The 19,141-nt window shown below is 52.0% G+C and overlaps 2 protein-coding genes across 3 annotated transcripts in view; one reads left to right on the forward strand and one right to left on the reverse strand.

Moving 5' to 3' along the window:
* The window catches only part of Itpkc (inositol-trisphosphate 3-kinase C), a 16,458-nt gene extending 14,335 nt beyond the window's left edge, over positions 1 to 2,123 (reverse strand). The window contains exon 1 of one of the 2 annotated variants that reach the window (XM_026411551.2): positions 929 to 2,123. In XM_026411551.2, the coding sequence (XP_026267336.2) occupies positions 929 to 2,011 (1,083 nt within the window). In that variant the 5' untranslated portion in view covers positions 2,012 to 2,123. The remainder of the gene's footprint in view (positions 1 to 928) is intronic. The other variant, XM_077793233.1, reaches the window with a different exon arrangement.
* Positions 1 to 18,923, forward strand: part of Coq8b (coenzyme Q8B) — a 21,156-nt gene extending 2,233 nt beyond the window's left edge. The window contains exons 2-15 of the mRNA XM_026411552.2: positions 4,545 to 4,649; positions 4,887 to 5,006; positions 5,147 to 5,213; positions 6,838 to 6,915; positions 7,775 to 7,897; positions 8,036 to 8,121; positions 9,052 to 9,192; positions 9,277 to 9,358; positions 10,325 to 10,418; positions 13,925 to 14,066; positions 14,176 to 14,283; positions 15,193 to 15,258; positions 17,774 to 17,860; positions 18,530 to 18,923. Coding sequence (XP_026267337.1) covers positions 4,548 to 4,649; positions 4,887 to 5,006; positions 5,147 to 5,213; positions 6,838 to 6,915; positions 7,775 to 7,897; positions 8,036 to 8,121; positions 9,052 to 9,192; positions 9,277 to 9,358; positions 10,325 to 10,418; positions 13,925 to 14,066; positions 14,176 to 14,283; positions 15,193 to 15,258; positions 17,774 to 17,860; positions 18,530 to 18,832 — 1,599 coding nt within the window. The 5' untranslated portion in view covers positions 4,545 to 4,547 and the 3' untranslated portion in view covers positions 18,833 to 18,923. The remainder of the gene's footprint in view (positions 1 to 4,544; positions 4,650 to 4,886; positions 5,007 to 5,146; positions 5,214 to 6,837; positions 6,916 to 7,774; positions 7,898 to 8,035; positions 8,122 to 9,051; positions 9,193 to 9,276; positions 9,359 to 10,324; positions 10,419 to 13,924; positions 14,067 to 14,175; positions 14,284 to 15,192; positions 15,259 to 17,773; positions 17,861 to 18,529) is intronic.
* The last annotated feature ends 218 nt before the right edge of the window (positions 18,924 to 19,141 follow it).

Consider the following 19,141-nt stretch of genomic DNA (forward strand, 5'->3'; position numbering starts at 1 on the left):
TGGCAGAAAGCCCGGCAGGGGGCTCAGCCCTTCAGCATAAGCACCAGCACGTCCAGGCAGGTCTGTTTTCTTACAGCTGTGGACACACACGTGTGTGAACACGTCCCTAGGAGAGGCATGTGGGGTGAGGGAGGCTCAGGGCAGACTCCAGTCAGTGGCCCCAGCTCAATGGGAGGACCCAGCAGGGAAGCTGACGAACCAGCGGGTAGACTATGGACTGCATTCCCAGCCCCAGGTGAGGCTCCAGCTTCACATCTGTGCCTCCTCTGACCCTCCCTCCCTGAACCTGCCCAGCCAGCCCTTCTGATTCACCAGAGGAGAACCCCACCCAAGCTGGGGGTGAGGGTGGAGAATGTAAATAAGAGTCTGCAGGAGCTTCTTGGGGAGTTGCAGGGCAACAGGAGACCAGGTGGGTCCCCGGCTGGGATAAGGATTCCTGAGCATTTGGGGTTGGAACAGCCCTTGGAGAATCTGATGAAAGCTGGAAAGCTCAGTGCAGTCCCCAGGGTAGGGGAGGTTCATGACCCCTTAAGGGAGTCACAGAACCCAGACTAAAACATTTGGGGAAGAAAGTGCACTCTCTCTCTTCCAGTGTTCTTCAGATTTGGGAGGTCACAGATTCCCCTGGAGGATTCAACAGAAATCATAGAACCTTGCTGCAAAATTATGTGTGCACATATAACCATACAATTTCAGGAGTTGCTGAGCCCCATGAAGTCAGTCATTGTTGACCCCAGATCTAGAGACAAAGGAGGAAGGGGAAAGGAAAAAATACGGAGTGGGGATGCCCAGAGTGGGTTAGTAACTTGGCATCAGAGGAAGATCAGTGGATAGAAGAGGTGCCTGGAGATGAAGTTGCTGACAGGTAGAGAATGTCCCAAGCAAAGACTGAGGGATGTGGCTCAGGAGCAGAATGGATCCCACTCACCCCAGACCTATCCTCAGGATCGCTGGTACCTGCGCCCCCAGCCACCAAGTCATCCTCAGATTCGTCGAAAGAAGAGGCAGAGGAGAAGCCACCACTGCCCCCCTCAATTCGGGAGGAGGGTCCCATAGGCTGAGCTTCAGGTTCAGGGGTTTCAGGGGTGATGATGAGGCGGGGCACAGGGCACAGGGAGCTACACTCCAAGTGAGGGTACAGGTGAGTCACCAACTCCCCAGGTTCTGGTTCCTCTAATGAGTCATGTTGGTTGGATTCCCCCAAAAGACATTCTGCTCCAGGTACTGTTTGGAGACCATCTGTGCAAGGCTGTGTCCAGGCTGATTCAGTAGTCTGTGGCTCTGTCCAGGAGCCTTCGGTATCCTCTGGTGCTCTGAATTGTACATCAGTGTACAATTCTTTCCAAGAGCCATCAGCACTTGGTTCTATTGAGGGACAGGTTCCCTCTGAGTGAGTCCGGAGGTTGGACCTGCTCTTATGGGTCCAGAGGTTATCAGCCCAGGGCTTGACCCTCTCTGGCTGGGTCTGCCATCCAAGTATTTCTAGCTCTGTCCAGGGCTTATCATCCTTTGGCTGTGTCCAGAGGCTGGCCCTCTCTGGCTGAGACTGGAGGTCGGATCTGTGAGGATCAGTCCAAAAGCCATCTGTCTCCCTCCAGGGACCGGCGGTCTCCAGCCTTGACCAATGGCTCCTCCTTTCTGGATGTGTCCGGCAGCCCGACCGGTCTGGCTCCGTGTTTTGGCTGGGCCTTTCGGTCTCTGCTCCTAGGCCAGCTGTTTCAGGCTCAGCCTGTCCGTCTGTCCAGGATTTTGTCTGCGGGCCATCTGTCCCTAGTTCAGGCACAAGGCCCATTCTGTCGGGCTCGGGGTGTAGGCTGGACCCCTCAGTCCAGGCCCCGGGTCCGCCCCCCTCCGGCCGTCCCGCCGGGCCTCCAGCACCCGGCCCCGGTCGCTGTTGTCCCGGCTGCCGCCGCCGCCCCCCTCGCGGCGCCTCCAACCCCATGCGGGCCGCCGCGGGCAGCGCCCCGGCCTCCGCCTCGTTCAGGCTTCCCCTACACGGGCAGCGCCTCATGCCCGCTCCCTGGATTGGGGCTCCGGCCGGCCGGGCACCTCCTTCCCCTTTAAATCCTACGAGGGGTGTGGCTGGGGAGCCCCGACTCGCGGTTCCGGCCCACAGAGCTCCGGCGTGCCCCGCCACGCAGGGGTTAACCGATACTCCACCTCCAGGGAAAAGCCCCTAAGGCCCGCCCACAGGACGTGACGTAAATGGGAGAGGTCTTTTGTGGCCCCGCCCATCTACATCAGAGAAGGTTGTCTCCAAGTGCTGGACGCGAGACTAAGTCAGGTCTGCACCGCTACTGTCTGGTTGTACTCCTGTGGGTCCCCACCTCAGCCCCCGTGACCAACCCAGTCTCCCTATACCAGGTGACCCGTGGACGAATCCGATCGCACGTGCATTCTTCATGCACAAGCAGGACGGACTTTTCAAAAACTTGGGGATTTCACAGACGTGGGTTCGAGACCCGCCTCCGTGACTTAAACGCTCCATTGAATTTTCCGTAAGAAATCTCACGCATAAAAAGCACTTGTTCTGTACCAGGCCCTGACACTCTTTCACTGCTTTTCTCTGTCGCTAAAACTAAGCAGGAAGGGATGCCCAGTTGACAAATGAGGAAGCTGAGGCTCAGAGTTCTGCCAGTTTCTAGTCTTTTTTAGCCCCAGAGCTATTTGGTATGACCTCATGTACGTGAAGTATGTGGTGTCAGACTTGGCACTGTCAGCCACAGCCCTGTCGGGTTAGTTGTCATTGGTGTTTTTTACGTAGTTTGCCCCCAAAGGTGAACTGCCCCCAGTTCCTGAGTCAGATCCTCACTATTAGAGGGGGACAGGAGGTAGTTTCAATCTTGAAATTGAGTCACCCTGGGGAGGAACAATGGGCATAGACCCAAGGCTCTAGAATGAGTCATCTCTTTACAGACCAATGAAAAGTCAGAGGCAGCATCCCACCTGGTACATGATACACGTTGGGGAATTGAGGTCCAGAGCGGGAGCAGGGTTCTTCTGAGGTCACACAGCAGAGGGGATAGAGACAGGGAGGCCTGATTCCCGACAAAGACGGTTGGATGGGAGAGCCGATTGCTGTGGGAGACACATCGGCATTCCCCCTTCTCCCAGTGGGAGATGCCCCCGCCAGCTGTTTCTATTCCAGACAGTGAGAAGAGGGGTGAGTCAGCCCCCAGCACACGCGCTCGCGCACACACACACACACACACACACACACACACACGCAGATGGACTGGGAGCTGATTTTCTGGGACGCCAAGTTTCCTGACTCAGCACTGGGAATCTTGGCTGAGTGTGTTCTGGGAAATGTCAGGCCTACAGGAAACAGAGGACTCCCACTCGAGCCATCCCGCGGGTGGGTGGGGAGCAGAGAGAGCAGGGTGTGTGAGGGAACAGAGGCTCAGTGTGCAAGTGAGGGGGTTTATGTACACGGCAGAATTGAGGTTGTGAGTCGGAGACATTTGGCGAGCAAGGCAGAGGATTTATAAGCTCACGGAAGGAGGATGGGTGCCAGGATGTGGGTGTTTGTGCAAAGTGGAGGGGCTCTATGTACAGGAAAATGTTTGCTTGGTAGAAATGCCTTTCAAAGGAGAGACGTTGAGCCTGCCAGGAGGAAAAATAAGAAGGGAGGTTGGCAAGATGTTCCAGCAAAGAGGCGTGACGTCTGTAAGGAAAAGTGATGTTTCCAAGAAAGACAGTATAGGGAACTGAAAGGTCCGCCGCTTATAAGGCACTTTTAAGTGGGTGGAAAGGTAAAAGGGCTGGTGAGCGCCCAACAGCGCCCTGCAATCCCCGTTAGCCCAGCGCCTGGGTCCCGCCCCTAGCCCCGCCTCCTGCGCACCGAGGGATGCGCTTCGTGCCTGTCAGCAATTCACTGTTTCGCCATTGGCTAACTGACCGGAGGGGGCGGGCGTGCAGATGTTCCCGGAAGCAGAGCAGGCCCCATGCGTCTCGGGCCTGGAACTGAACCGTTGGTGCTTAGCAACTGGGGGAGGTGCCCAGTAACGCGGTGGGGGGACTCGGGAGGAATTGTGGGTGCCTAGCAACAGAGGGTAAGGTGGTGCCTAGCAACGAGGGGCTCAGAAAGGTAGAGAGGTAGCCCTGGAGGATCTGTGGGTGTCTAGCAACGGGGGAGGACCCTAGCAACAGCGGGGGTGGGAAGGCACCAGGGGAGAACTTTGGGTTCCTGCCAACCAGCGGGGGTAACCAGGAGAAACTGTGGGCATCTATTAGCAAAGGAGGAGGTCTTTGGTAGATGGCAGTCTTAGAGAAGGTGGACACGGGAATGTGGGGGGCCCTGCAAAGAAGGGCAAAGCCAAGAGGCCAGTCCAAGAACTCTTATATATAATCCATCCTCTTGATCTGAGTTCAAAGCCAGCCTCAGCAACTTACCGAGGCCCTAAGCAATTCAGTGAGACCCTGTCTCTAAATAAAATACAAAAAAGGGCTGGGGGTGTGGCTCAGTGGTTAAGTGCTCCTGGATTCAATCCCTGGTACCAATAATAATAATAATAATAATAATCCCTCCTCTTGTCTCTTAGGCAATGTGGCTAGAGGTGGTTGGTGTACTGCATGGGACCTGTGGACAACTGGGCCGGACTGTTGGTCTGCCTTGTTGGGGCCGGGTGCCTAGGCCCCACTGGTGGGTAAGAGACTGGAGAGATGGTCCCCAAGGGGAGGGGGCCTGAGGAGGGTTCAAGAGGTAAAAGAACAGGGAGGAGGACTGAGGGTGGCTCAGTGGTAGAGTGCTTGCCTAGCATGCATGAAGCCCTAGGTTCGATCCCCAGCACTCCAAAAAAGTAAAAACAAAACAGGGAAGGGACCCAAAGGTCCAGGCAGACCCTATGTCCTCCACTTCTTACCAAAGTCCACATCTCTTGCAGGGACCATGTAGGGGTTCTTGGGCCCAAAAGTTTCATCAGGATGGGCCTGGAAGAGGCCTGCGCGAGGAGGATATTCGCAGAGCACGGGAGGCCCGTCTCAGAAAGACACCCCGGCCCCAGGTACCATTGCCCCTCATCCTGTAACACCCATGAAGGCTGCTGGCTCCCTGATCTTGAGGACATGGTTGGTGGCAGGTTGGGTGGACTCCCCCAGCTCTGCGGCCACCTTCTCACCCTCAGACCTTTTCTCCATTTCCCAGCTGAGCAATCGCTCTCAAGAACGCAAGGTACCTGTCTCCCGCATCAGTCGACTGGCGAGCTTTGGGGGTAGGTGTGACTTTTGGGGATCTGGATATGACTTAGATCAGAAGAATGAAGAAAGGGAAAGATGAATCAGAAATGAAGAGGACAGAGAGACAGGGAAAGAATGACAAAGACCAAGGCCTGCAAGCCAAGAGAAATAGAGGAATGTAAATGATGGTAATATTTATTGAGAACCTTTAATGTACAAGGTCCCCTACACAGTGAACTCCTGTACTGAGTTGATGAGTAATTTATTTCCATTCCATAGATGAGGAAATAGCAGCTAAGAGAGGAGATTGCCTTGACTCTGGGTCATGCTACAGGGTTGTTCAAACCTGCACAAAATAATTTAGTGGGTTGCAACTAACATTCTTTAAAAAGAATAAAGCCAGGCGTGGTGGTTCATGCCTTTAGTCCCAGCTAATTGGGAGGCTGAGGTGGGAGGATCACTTCTCTCTCTCTTTCTCTCCCTCTCCCTCTCTCTCTCTCTCTCTCTCTCTCTCTCTCTCTCTCTCTCTCTCTCACACACACACACACACACACACACACACACACACAAGTAAAGGCCAGGTGAGGTTACACACACTGTAATCCCAGCAATTTGGGAATCTGGAGCAGGAGGATCACAATTTTAAGGCTAGCCTCAGCAATTTAGCAAGATCCTGTCTTAAAATACAAAATAAAAAGGGCTGGGGGTAGAGCTCAGTGGTAGAGCGTCCCTGTGTTCAATTCCCAGTACTGGGAGAAAAAAAAAATTCAGTTGAAAAAGGCAGTCTAGTGCACTGATTAGAGTTTTGGCACCAGGCTACCGACGGTTCCAAGGGTGACTCTTCTGCATCCTCACCTTGTCACTTTGGGCAAGTTACTTAACTTCTCTGAGCTTCAATTCCCTTTTCTGTAAAACAGAAGTTTTTCTGTAAAACATTTTTCCAGAGGTGAGAGGATGAAATGATTTAATGCATATGAGGCACTGAAAACAGTACTTGGTGTGTAGCAAGCACTCAGAAAATGCCAGCCGCAATGATTTATAGTAATGGTGACAGTTAAAGAGGCACAGAGATTCAAGATGTCATGTAGATAAGGAGAGGAAGCAGAACAAATCAGAGCTGGAGAGAGAACATGAAAGGGAGGAACAGAGAAGAGACCTAGAAAGGTGTGGAGGAAGGGGTAGAGATGGAGAAATAACTGCCACAGTAAAGGGGAGACAAACGTGAAGAGGTGTGGGCGATGAAACAGGAGTCGCCTCATTCCAGGGCATTCTTAACCCTAGGTGAACACTAGAATCAGCTGGGGTGCTTAAAAAACTGCAAATTCCCAGGCCGCATCTCAGACCAGTTTAATCAGAATCTCAGGGGTAGGTAAATCTGGGCCTCCAATGTACAAAAACCCTGCAGATGACTCTGATGTGCAGTCAGGGCTCCCAGTTGCTAGGAGGGAGGTAGAGACTTGGCAGAGAAGGATAAAAGAAAGGGAGAGCATCACCTAGAAGGCATACCCGAGCAAAGAGAGAGTCAGAACCTCAGTTGGAAACAGAGATGCAGAGAGCTCAATAAAGGGTCGGGAGACAAGCATTCAAGAGAGACCTGGAGCAGAGAGGGAGGGGAGGCCTCAGGTAAGCAGGCACTATGGCTCCTTTCTCCCTGTCCAGGACTGGCCGTGAGCTTGGGGCTAGGAGCACTGGCCGAGGTAGCCAAGAAGTCCCTGCCAGGAGGACATCAGCAGTCAGGTGAGTGAGCCATACTGTCTGGGTTCAGGTCCTTGCTAAGTGACCTGGGGTAAGTGGTGCCACCCCTGAGCTGCAATTTCCTCATCTGAAAATGAGGGTCATGATAATATGCTTCCCTTTTAGGGTCATTCTGCTCAGAACAGGACTAAAGCCACAATCAGGGCTTTGATAAATAGGAGCAGACCATCCAAGAAAAGGTGTTAGCCATTGGGAGTTCCTAACTTTAAGCAGAAGAGAAAAGCTAAAAAAAAGTAGGAGTGCCTGTCGGGTCTGTGGAACTAGATGTATAGCATTTGTGGGTGAGATGCCTCAACAAGTCAGGGCCCTGAAACAAAAGCGAGGGTACATATTCAGTTTAGATCAAGACTGAAGCCAGGTGTGGTGGTACACGCCTCTAATCCCAGCAATTTAGGAGGCTGAGGCAGGAGGATTAAAAGTTCCAGGCCTCCACAATTTAGCAAGCCTCTATCTCAAAATACAGTATAATAAAGGTCTGAGGATGTAGGTCAGTGGTAGAATGCTCTTGGATTCAATTCCCAGTATCACAGAAAACCAAAAGAAAACAATACCAATATAATCAGACAGTGTATTCTCCCGTGTCTGGCTTCTTTTGTGAGAGATGTCTGTGAGCGTCTGGGAGGGGAAGCACATTGAGTTTAGGCATGTGCCTTATTAGAAACGTCCCAACTATTTTCCAGAGGCTTGAGCCAACACCCTCCCGTAAGCAGTGTAACCTATCTTTGTGAGCACTTGGTATCTCCATAATAATAAATTCATATTAGCCGTTCTAATAACCATGTACTGTGCTTATTGATTATTTTTTTGATTGTGATACTAATGGTTGTTCTCTCCTCCCCAGAGGGCGGCTCCAAGCTGGGCTCCAGCCCTTTCCTGTCAGAGGCCAATGCTGAACGGATCGTGCAGACCTTGTGTACAGTCCGGGGGGCTGCCCTCAAGGTTGGCCAAATGCTCAGCATCCAGGGTACAGCTTGACTGGCAGCTCCTGACCCCTGACTTGACCTCCACCCCATCCCCACCCACCAACAAGCCCAAATTCAGATACTCACATGGACCCCTCCTCCTCTCTCCTCACTGTCCCCTGGTCCTGCTGTCTCCCAAGACAACAGCTTCATCAGCCCCCAGCTGCAGCGCATTTTTGAGCGAGTCCGCCAGAGTGCTGACTTCATGCCCCGCTGGCAGATGCTGGTGAGTGCCTGTGGGAGGGGCTGGCAAGGGGGCTCGATGCTCAGCACACACCTGCCCCTCCCTTAATTGCCCTACTCCCTGTCCCTGGGCCTCAGTCTCTCCATATGTAAAATGGGTGTCACCAAAGTACACACCTCATACACACACCATTGTGATTAGGTGAGAGGATGCAGAGCACTTTATTCAGTTGCAGGCGGGACTCAGCACTGTCAAGGCAGCAAAGCACAATAGTTAGGGTTCAGAGCCCATCTCTGCCAGTCACACATGTGCTTTGATCTCTCTGTGCCTCAGTTTACCTTATCTGGGAAATAACAATAGTGATAGGCACACCTGTGTCATGGGGTTACGTAAATTAGTATGTAATTTGTATACTCGAGCACTTAGAACTACCCCGTCACACCCTGAGTGGTAGACAAGTTTTAGCTGTGATTATTACTTTTTTTTTGTAATGAAATATCTGTAGCTAGGCTGGCACAGTCTATTGTGCCACCTGACACTGAGTCAGTGCCCAGGGCACGGGCTGTTCTGTGGCCTCCAGAGTCTAGCTGTTGCAGTCTTCAGTCTCTGTTCTGGTCACTACTGTGCGATCCTTGGTAGCTGTTGCCTCTCTGAATAGGATTTGGCCCACAGGACGCTCTTCTTGATCATGTTAATATTCAGGTAATAATATATAGTTAGGAGTATAATAAAGGATTATTATCAATCTTAACTAAAATCAAAGCGATTCCCAAAACTACCTGCACAGCTTAGGAAGTGTGGGCTCAGGAGAGCAGCTGGGCAGGCTTCTCTCTGAGCTTCAGTTTCCACACCTGCACAGAGGGGTAGCAGCCAAGAGCTTCCCCAAGGTTGTGAATACACCAGGCCCTCAGCATGGGGAGTGACCTCAGCCACCCAGAAATGTGAAATGATTGTTTTGACCACTCCCCACAGAGAGTTCTCGAAGAGGAGCTGGGCAAGGATTGGCAGACCAAGGTGGCCTCCCTGGAGGAGGTACCCTTTGCTGCTGCCTCAATCGGGCAGGTGCACCGGGGTTTGCTGAGGGATGGGACAGAGGTGGCTGTGAAGATCCAGGTGAGTGGGGAGGCTGGGCAGGGTGGGGTGGTCACCCTGCTGTCCCAGAGCAGTGACTGCCAATCCCCCTTCCTTCCCTCGCAGTACCCAGGTGTTGCCCAGAGCATCCAGAGTGACGTGCAGAACCTGCTGGCTGTGCTCAAGATGAGCACGGCCCTGCCAGAGGGTGAGGCGCCCACTCTGTCCCTGACCAAGGGAGAAATGCCCGAAGAGAGAAAGCGGGGCTGGCCAGAGGGCAAGCACGGGGAGGGTGGGGGTGTGGTGTGCACACTAGTGTGTAAGCAACAGGAAGGAGGATGCTGAGCAGGGAGAGTCCAGAGAGCAGAGTATGTGGCACAGCCACAAAGAGATGAAGCCCGGACCAAAATCCCAGAAATACACAGGGTGATCAGTGTGGGGACACCAGCTGTAGGCACAGAAAAGCCGCAGAAGCAGAAAGGGAGAGCGAGCAGGACAGCTTGTTGTTGGAGCACAGGAGATGGTGCCTGCAGAAGACGGAGCAGGAGGCTCGTGTGAGAGAGGGAGCGCAGGAGGCAGGCCTAGAAGGGAGAGGCAAGGAGAAATGTGGGAGTGTGAGCACAGTGCACTGCCGTGGAGGAGCTGCCGTGGAGTTGGGGTGTGCATGGGTACATTTTATACCCAGGGGAGACCACAAGTGGTGCGGTGGCACATGCCACTCTGGAGGCTGAGACAGGAGGATTGCAAGTTTGAGGCCAACCTGGGCAACTTAGTGAGACCCAGTTTCAAAATAAAAAGGACTGGGGCTGTAGCGCAGAGGTAAGTGCCCCTTGGTTCAATCTGCAAAAAAAGGATATGACTTAATGATAGAGCATTTGCCTATTTTGTGCCAGGAGCAAGGCCTTGGGTTTTCTCTGCCCAGCACGTGCGTGAGCGCACACACACACACACACACACACACACACACACAGACCACAATTGTGGGAAAGATAGGAAAAAGTGCCCAGAACGTGATGTAGGTGAAAGATCTGGGGTAGAAGGTGTAAGGGACAGAGAGAGGGACAGAGGGAGGGTGGCATAACTGGCCAGGGAAGGCACCTGTTCCTGGGAGCCCCAGAGCTCAGGCAGGGGACGCAGGCTGTGGCCTTTCCTGACTGACATGGCTGCCTCTCAGGCCTGTTTGCGGAGCAGAGCTTACAGGCCCTGCAGCAGGAGCTGACGTGGGAGTGTGACTACCGTCGGGAGGCAGCTTGTGCCCAGAACTTCAGGTGAGCTAACTCCTCTGAAGGCCCCGGGGGCCCCTTCCTTCCATCCTTTTTCCTTCCTTCATTCCTGCCCAACATGAGTCAGAAATGGATGTCCCCCAGCCTCTGGCAGCTGGAACCCTGGGGTTTGACCAGCAAACTCTTTTTCTTCTATTTCTCCTTCACGTGTTCCCTTGTGTCCTCTGTGAGTGTGAACAGATCACTTCTCGCTGAGTGTCAGGATGTGGATCCACTGTGGTCTGACATAGGTACTTAACATACCCACTAGACTACCAAAGTTTTTCTTGTTTGTTTTTGGTACTGGAGATTAAACCCAGGGGTGCTTTACCACTGAGCCATGTCCCCTGCCACCCCCCCCTTTTAATTTTGAGTTAAGTTGCTAAATTGCTGAGGGCCTTGCTACATTGCTAAGGTAGGCCTCAAACTTGTGATTCTGTTGCCTCAGCCTCCTGGGTCACTGAGATTGCAGGTGTGTGCCATGGCGTCTTGCCAGACTGACCAAAATTGAACCATTTGGCAGCATCAACATTGAAGAGGATTGGACTTCAGAGCCTCCCTTACCCACTGTGGGCAGGAGGAGATATTGATAGAAGCATTTTTGTACAAGGGATTGAACCCAGGGCATTTTACTACAGAGCCCTTACTACATCCCCAGTCCTTTTTGTTTGTGTGGTGCTGGGGATTGAACCCAGGGCCTTGTGAAAGCAAGGTGAGCACTCTACCAACTGAACTATATCACTAGCCCAATCCCCAGCCCTTTTTATTTTGAATTTTGAGACAGAGCATTGTTAAGTTGCTAAGTCTGACCTCAAGTTTGCAGTCCTCCTATCTCAGCCTCCCAGATCACTGAGATAGAGATGTGTACCCTGCTTGAAACAGCCATTTTGGAGAACACTTTGGCACCATCCAATAAACCTTTGTATTCACACCTTCAACCTAGCTATTGCTTCTTGCTGAATACTATAGGGATACTCATGCGATTATACACTATCAGACTTTTCTAGAATTCTTAGAGCAGCATAGTTTCTAAGATCCCCACTATCAGACTTTTCTAGAACACTTAGAGCAGCATAGTTTCTAAGATTCCCAAACTGGAAACAACCCAAATATTGAATCTATTCAGCAGGGCAGATAAACAAATTATGATGTATTCATCAGTGGCATAGATAACAGTGAACATGAACAAACTACAGTTATATAGGACAATGTGGCTATATCTTGGAATTTTGGTGATGTGCAACAATTAATGACACCCCCCACACACACACAGTGGGGCTCACACATTTACTGAAGGTCTACAATGTACCAAGCTTAGTAGGCAGGAATCAGCAGAAGGCAGTGTTTTGGGACATGTGTCCCAGACTCAAACAGGAATGGGATCCAGTCTTGGGTAAGCCCTTACCAGACTGGGCTGCTTCTATACAGGACCTCAGAAAAGTGTCCTCACTGGATGGTAATAATAAAAGGGATTTGTCCTAGCCAGGTGCGGTGGCATACACCTGTAATTCCAGCAACTCAGGTTGCTGAGGCAGAAGGATCACAAGTTCAAGGCCAGCCTTAGCAACTTAGCAAGACCCTAAGCAAATAAAAATAAAAAGGGCTGGGGATGTGGCACAGAGGTAAAGTTCCTCTGGGTTCAATCCCCAGGACAAAAAAAAAATGGACTTGTGCTGATTAAGTGCTCAGCACAGGGCCTGGCTCTTCAGAAGTGGTTCAAATATCAGAAATCTTACAAACAAGGACAAACATATCAGCTTGAAGCAGGGCCTTGAAGATGGGCATGCAAAGCAGGAGGAGGAGGCAGAGCACACCCCTGTGGGATCTGAGAATACCCTTCTCCCACAGGATTCCCCAGGGCCCTTAGGGGAAAAATCCACCTCATTCCCCTAGCCTCTGCCCATCTGCCTGGTCCTTACTCTCCACCAAACCACGTGTCCTCAATGAGAGGCTTCACTCATATTTGCCTCCCAACTCTTAATTTGACACATTTTTCTCAATCTATAGTTGTCTTTTAGGGTGTGAGCTCTGGTTGGGCAGGCCAGCTCTGGCTCAGTCACTGATCTTCCCCCAGCACTGGGCAGCACAAAAGCAGAGAAGGATTCCTTCCCTTTATTTACCAATGTTCAGAGTACAGCCCGACCTCACATCCACAGGGGACATATTCCAAGACCCCCAGTGGATGCTTGAAACTGGATAGTCCCAAACCCTACGTCAGCTGTGTACACCTATGGTAAAGTCTAGCTTAGGCGCAGCACTTTCTGAAGCAACATGGAGCCATTAGTCAAAACACTTCTATTCAAATCTTCCACCCACAAATTTATGCCTTTTCTATCTTAACTAACTACTTATCATGCACTGTGGCCACAACTTTTACAGTTTGAGGTGTTACAGCAAAACTAACATGAATTTCTTTTTTCTTCTTCACAGTTTCACAGATTTGATCTTACCATAGATCTTAGCAATTTCAACCTACGATTTTTTTTCTTTCCTTATTAAGTCAAGAGCTTTTGGCTCAGAGAAAAGCACTCTATACTTCTCTTTGGCATATCTGAAATGCCATTATCACTCCTGCTTTGGGGCCATTGTTAAGTGTTACTTGAACATAAGCATTGCGATACCATGAAAATCAATCTGATAACTGAGATGGTTACTAAGTGACTAACGGGCGGGTAGTATATACAGTGTGTATATCCTAGACAAGATGATGATTCATGTCCCAGGCAGGATGGAGTGAGATTTTATCACACTAATCAGAATGGTATGCAGTTTGAAACTTGTGAATTGTTTACTTATGGAATTTTTCATTCAGATCATAGTTGACTGCAAGTAACTGAAACCTTGGGAAATTAAACCACAAAGTAAGGAGGGACTCCTGCCAGTTGGGGTGGTGCACACCTGTAATCCCAGCAACTCTGGAGGCTGAGACCTGAGGATTGCAAATTCCAGGCCAGCCTGGGCAATTTAACGAGACTTTGTATCAAAATTGAAAAAAAGGACTGGGATATGGCTCAGTAGAAGATTGTCCCTGGGTTCAATCCCCTAGTACCACCAAAAAACATTAGGGGGCACTCCTGTAGTTACTCTTAAGGAGTGACCTATGAGTATTACTAAAGATACTCAGTGGTCTTAGAAGATAGATATTCAGTGACGATCTTGGGGATGAATTAATAAAATGATTTTTAAATAGTAGTGCATAAGCTAAATACACTGAGTTTATCCTGGGACAACCAGAAGTCAGAGAAGGGTTTCCAGTAGGGAAGTGGTAGATGATCTCCAGCAATACCCGGTTAAAGGACAAGCTATTAGGCTACAGAGGTATTTGCTAAATGTCAGTCTGGTTAGGTATTGGCTGTCACCCAGGGCAGACCAAGGCCAGAGTAGCCCAGGAGAGAAGGAAAAGCTTAGAGAAGAGCTTCATGAAGGACATCTCGGAGGCCTGCTCAAACCAGGCCTCAGGGTCCTGAGCAAAAAAAAAAAAAACTTCATTCCTTCCCTTCCTCCTGCCATAGGCAGCTGTTGGCAGATGACCCCTTCTTCCGGGTGCCAGCTGTGGTTAAGGAGCTGTGCACAAGGCGGGTGCTAGGCATGGAGCTGGCCGGAGGTGTCCCTCTGGATCAATGCCAGGGACTGAGTCAGGATGTCCGGAACCAGGTAATTGCCTTATGGGGCAGTAGAGAGGGACAGGCCCTCGCTCCCTCTTCAGGCCAGGGAGGACTTTGCACAGGGTCACGCCCGTTGAGGTGTCTTCTCCCTACCCCAGATCTGCTTCCAGCTCCTGAGGCTGTGTCTGCGGGAGCTGTTTGAGTTCAGATTCATGCAGACGGACCCCAACTGGGCCAACTTCCTGTATGATGCCTCCAGCCACCAGGTTGGTTCCTTCTGGTGAGAGTGGGGGTACATTAGCTGCCATCACAAATATTCCCTGATATTTCAGCCAATGAACACACTTGTAGTTCATTGCTCACGCAGCAGGCTGGGATGGTCCTTCTGAGCACAGTGATTCAGGCCACGCTTCTCCCCTTTTGTGGCCGTGCCTTCTGCTAGGCCTTGCCATGTTCTGCTTCCAGTGGAAGTCGGGGGTTGAGAGTCTAACCTCCTGCCTACCTGCCTTGGCCAAGTGACGTGGCATTTCCTCTGCCATTCCATTGATGATGCCCTAGAGGAATTAGTGCCACAATGGGGAAGCAGAGTGACCACTAGGACACTAGTGGTGGTCAGGGCTGGAATGACGGGGACTAGGGAGGGAGATGTGGGACTCCAGGGATATGCCTGACCCAGCAAGGGGTAAGACAAGGTTTCAAAAAGGAAGTGCCATTAATTCTGAGACCAGAGAGAGAAGAAGACAGCCATGCAGGGAGTAGGAGGGTATAAAAAGGCTTCAAGGTGAGAGTTTAGACCTGCAGATTTTTTCTGTTTGTGGACACATCTTTGCTTTCACTAGAAGTTGCCCAGTTGACTCTCCAAAGTGGTCTGTCCCCAGAGGGATCTTTTCCAAATACAAATCTAGCCACAGTTTCCCTTCCTCAAGCCCCAGGGCCCTCCAGATCAAGACTGAGCCCTTTACTGAACATCCTGTGGACCAAAAAAATAAAAAAATAAAAGTTACCATTCAGGGTGGCTTGGAAGTATGGAGTCCAGAGGCAAAGAGCCCTGGAGGCAGCTGGGCAGGGACCCTAGCAGGAGCCAGGAAATCTGCGGGAGGGAGAGATGGGTCCTACCTGCCCCCATGGGGGTGTTGGTGGGCTCCAGTGTTCCTCTTACCACTCTTCATTCCCAGGTGACCTTGTTGGACTTTGGTGCAAGCCGAGAATTTGGGACAGAGTTCACAGATCATTATATTGAGGTGAGGAATTGCCCTGACCCTGGGGCCTCTGAAGGTTCAAGGTTCAACCCAGCCATTGAGGTAAAGGGGTAAGAAGGAGAAATAGAGGGTCTAGAATGAAGAAATAATGATACTATTAAGAGCAGCTATTTACCAAGCCCTTAATTTTACATCAGGCACTATTTTAAGGATTTTACGTAGTAGACTGATTAGAAACCATATAGCAATTCTATGCTCAAGACCACTTTTAGCCCCATTAGAGAGCTGGCTGAAGATACCAACAGACCTGGGAGTCACACTCAGATGGCCTGGGTTCAGAGCCCATGTTCCCAACCTGTACCTAGCCCCCCTTAGGAGAAGGGTCCATGATGGCCATCTGGGCCACACCCTCAGTGCCCAGCCTGCAGTCCCAGAACTCCCTGGTAGCCTGTGCCCCACATCTATGTCGCCTGTCTCTTGCTGATGGTCAGTTTGTCTCAGAGGCCACACAGAACACCGTCTCATTAATTAGTTGAGATTGAACATTCAGCCTGGGTCTTGGAATCATCTAACCATCAATTCAAACATTTTCTGGCACCTTCTCTATGCTCAGGGATAATACTGGACACAATAGCCACCCAGGTCCAACTTAGGTCCCCATCTTCATAGAGTTTACTATTCACTGACCAGACAGTAAGGACCCAAAGAGATCGGGGCTGAGCTAGAGGAAGTGCAGAGAACTGTGGGTGCCCCAGAGGGGGGTCTGACCTGCTATGGGGGAATCAGGGAAGGCTTCCTGGAGGAGGAAACTTTGGAATTGGAGACCTGGGGGATGAGGACAGCCAATCAGGAAGAGGCTGGGTATTCCAGATACACATGTGCACAGTCAAGAGGCAGCAAAGCATAGCTCCACTGGGACAGTGCTTCTGGACATCAGTGTGCAGGTAGAGATCCAGTTAAACCCTGGCGGTCCTGTGAAATGCAGCTTGTGGTCTGGATTTAGATGTAAGATGCTGCATCTCCCACAAGCTTCCAGATGGTGTCAATGTTGCCTGTACAGGGACTTCATTTTGCGTGGCAGGCCCTAGAGGACCAAAGGGAACTCAGGTCTGTGTTTGGTTGGGGGTGGGAGTGTGGAGGCAAATTACTCCAGGTCTCAAGCCAGTTTTGCAGCTTATACTTTAGGCCTGTGCCCCGGGGAGCTGGGAGAGACTGAGCAGGAGGGCCACAGTCAGAATCGGAGAACTCCCACTAACAAGGGGTCTCTAAGACAGTGCTGTGAGCCCAGGAGGGTGGGGAGAGGGGCAGAGGAGCCACTGGGAGAGCTGCCTAATGGACAGTCCATGGGAGCTGACCAGCTGGAAGTCAGGAGAGGGAGGTGACTGTGACCAGCCCATGGCACTGCCTTGGGAATTCCTGAGGCCACCCTTGAGCTGGTAAACACTCCCCCACCAGGCCTCTTGGGGCCCTCTCTGCTGGGCACTTGAGGCCCCAAGCCAAGGCCTCTCTGTGTAGTTGGAATATCCCGCTTCCCACCAACACCTGCCGCTGCCCCCCAGGCCTACTTAGCCTTTTCCAGTTTACAAAAGCCCTGTCACATGGGCCCCTGAAGACCAAGACCTGACAGATGGTCAGACAGGCATGGGCAAGGGGAGCTGAGACAGAATAGAACAGCCAGATGAATCCCATGTTCCTCCTCCCTGCAAGAAAGCAACCCAGCAGGGGAGGGCTGAACCCAGGGTCCATCTTCTATACAGCAGGGACCCTCGCAGCCAGCTCCTAATAAGAAGACTAGCTCAGGATCTGTATGATGCGTCCTCTGTGCAGGCACAGTGCTGAGCCGAGCACTGCACGGGGGGGAACAGTCCTTGACCTCACAACAACCTCATGAGGAAGAAACTCCCCATCCCCATCTCAGGTGAGGAAGCAGAGGCCTAAGGGCAAAGTGGCCTCCAGCAGGTGACCTGTAGGCAGAGCTGGGAGTGAACCCAAGCAGGCTGGTCCTGGTGGGGCTGGGGGATTCTTGGCCTCCCTGTGTGAGCACATGGCTGGACAGGGCCTTAGCTCCACACACTGATTTGCTAAAGCAAGGTTCACCAAGGCAGCCTGAGTACCAGGCCCCACGGCTAGTGCAGCTACACCCAGCTGGGATCCCTGTGCCCACTGGGCTTAAAATCTAGTGCAAGAGATGTAGAGATGGCATCCTGGAACCTTGGACACAGTTTGGGGTCACAGTCACATCCTCGTCCAGTTGTATTTGGACCCATGACACTCTCCCCTGTGCCATTTCATTATGGTGGCCTCCAGGCAGCTCTGCACTTCCAGCCAGATGCGCAGAACCCCTAATCAACTACCTGCCAGGCTCTAGAACAGTCTTGAAGGGGACACCGAAGGGCAGAATGGGGAGGGAGAAGCTTTCAGATGAGAGGGAAGGCCCAGGAAGGTGAGAAAAGAGGTAGACCTTGGTTGGCCAGGCTGAACCAGGTGGTACCTTTTCTCTAGAACTCCCTTAATCCCCCATTGGCCTCTGTTCCCTGCCCCACCCCCATCTTTCCAGGTGGTGAAGGCTGCTGCCGAGGGAAACCGAGACCAGGTCCTGCAGAAATCCCAGGACCTCAAATTCCTCACAGGATTCGAAACCAAGGTTGGGAGACATGGGAGTTACAGGGGGTTGGTGTCTGTTGGGGAACAAGTAATGGGGATCAGCCTGTCCCTACTGAGGAACTGGGGATGGTGGGGAGGGGAGGGGGTCTATCTTTCCTGGGGAGAATGGAGATTATATGTCTAGGGGACTGGACAACTTTAGGGGATGCCTATCGATATGGGGGGGGGGTCTGGGAAAGAGTGGAGGATGCAGCTGCCTGACTACTCGGGAACCCTTGGAAAACAGGTACCACCTATCTGTCCTGGGGTTACTGCTAATGCGTAATTCAGGGCAGGAAATGGAGGGCTGCTTATTTAGGAGGCTCTGAGAAGAGGCCAGGACTGTTTATGTTTAGAGTAAAGCGGGGGGGGGGGGGGGGGGGGGGGGGGCTGGGGTTGTGGCTCAGTGGTAGAGTGCTTGCCTAGCGGACGTGAGGCACTGGGTTCAATTCTCAGCACCACATATAAATACATAAATAAAGGTCAAGTAGAGTGAAAGTGGGCTGCTGCCTACTAGGGCTTTGGAAGGGGTGGAAGCTGCTTATTACTCTTGGGGGAGTTGGGGGCTTGTTTATACCTGAGACTGCAGGGAGTTGAGGTAGTCTCTTCTGGGATAAGTGAGCAGAAAGCACTGTGTCCATTTGGGTGCATCTGCTGTCCCCACCCCTAGGCATTCTCCGACGCCCATGTGGAGGCAGTGATGATCCTCGGGGAGCCCTTTGCTGCCCCTGGTCCCTATGATTTTGGGGCTGGGGACACTGCCCGCCGTGTACAGGGTCTCATCCCTGTCCTGCTGCAGCACCGCCTGTGCCCACCACCCGAGGAGACCTACGCCCTGCATCGCAAACTGGCAGGGGCCTTTCTGGCCTGTGCCCGTCTCCACGCCCACATTGCCTGCCGGGACCTCTTCCAGGACACCTACCACCGATACTGGGCCAGTCGCCAGGCACAGCCACTGCCAGCAGCCTCCTGACCAGAGGGGCCCTCCGTGCAGACCCTATGACAGCCTCCATCTGGGGTTCCAGCTCCACAGCAGGCCATCCCTTTCCCCTTTATCCACCCCTTGCCTGGTTCCCCTTGTTGGCTCAGGAACTCCAGGACCCTGGGGCTAGGGAACTCCCAACTTCATAGCTCTTCCCAGGTCTGAACTGAGCACCCAGGAACTCTAGGCCAGGGAACCCTTTAACTGATTTCAGCCCACATCTGAAGGAGCCCGTGGCCCCTGCATGCCTTTCATGGAGACCAGACTCATCTAGAGGGGGTGCTCCTCATCTCCACTTGG

Source organism: Urocitellus parryii, chromosome 15 (assembly GCF_045843805.1).
Source record: "Urocitellus parryii isolate mUroPar1 chromosome 15, mUroPar1.hap1, whole genome shotgun sequence".
Lineage (NCBI taxonomy): Eukaryota > Metazoa > Chordata > Mammalia > Rodentia > Sciuridae > Urocitellus > Urocitellus parryii.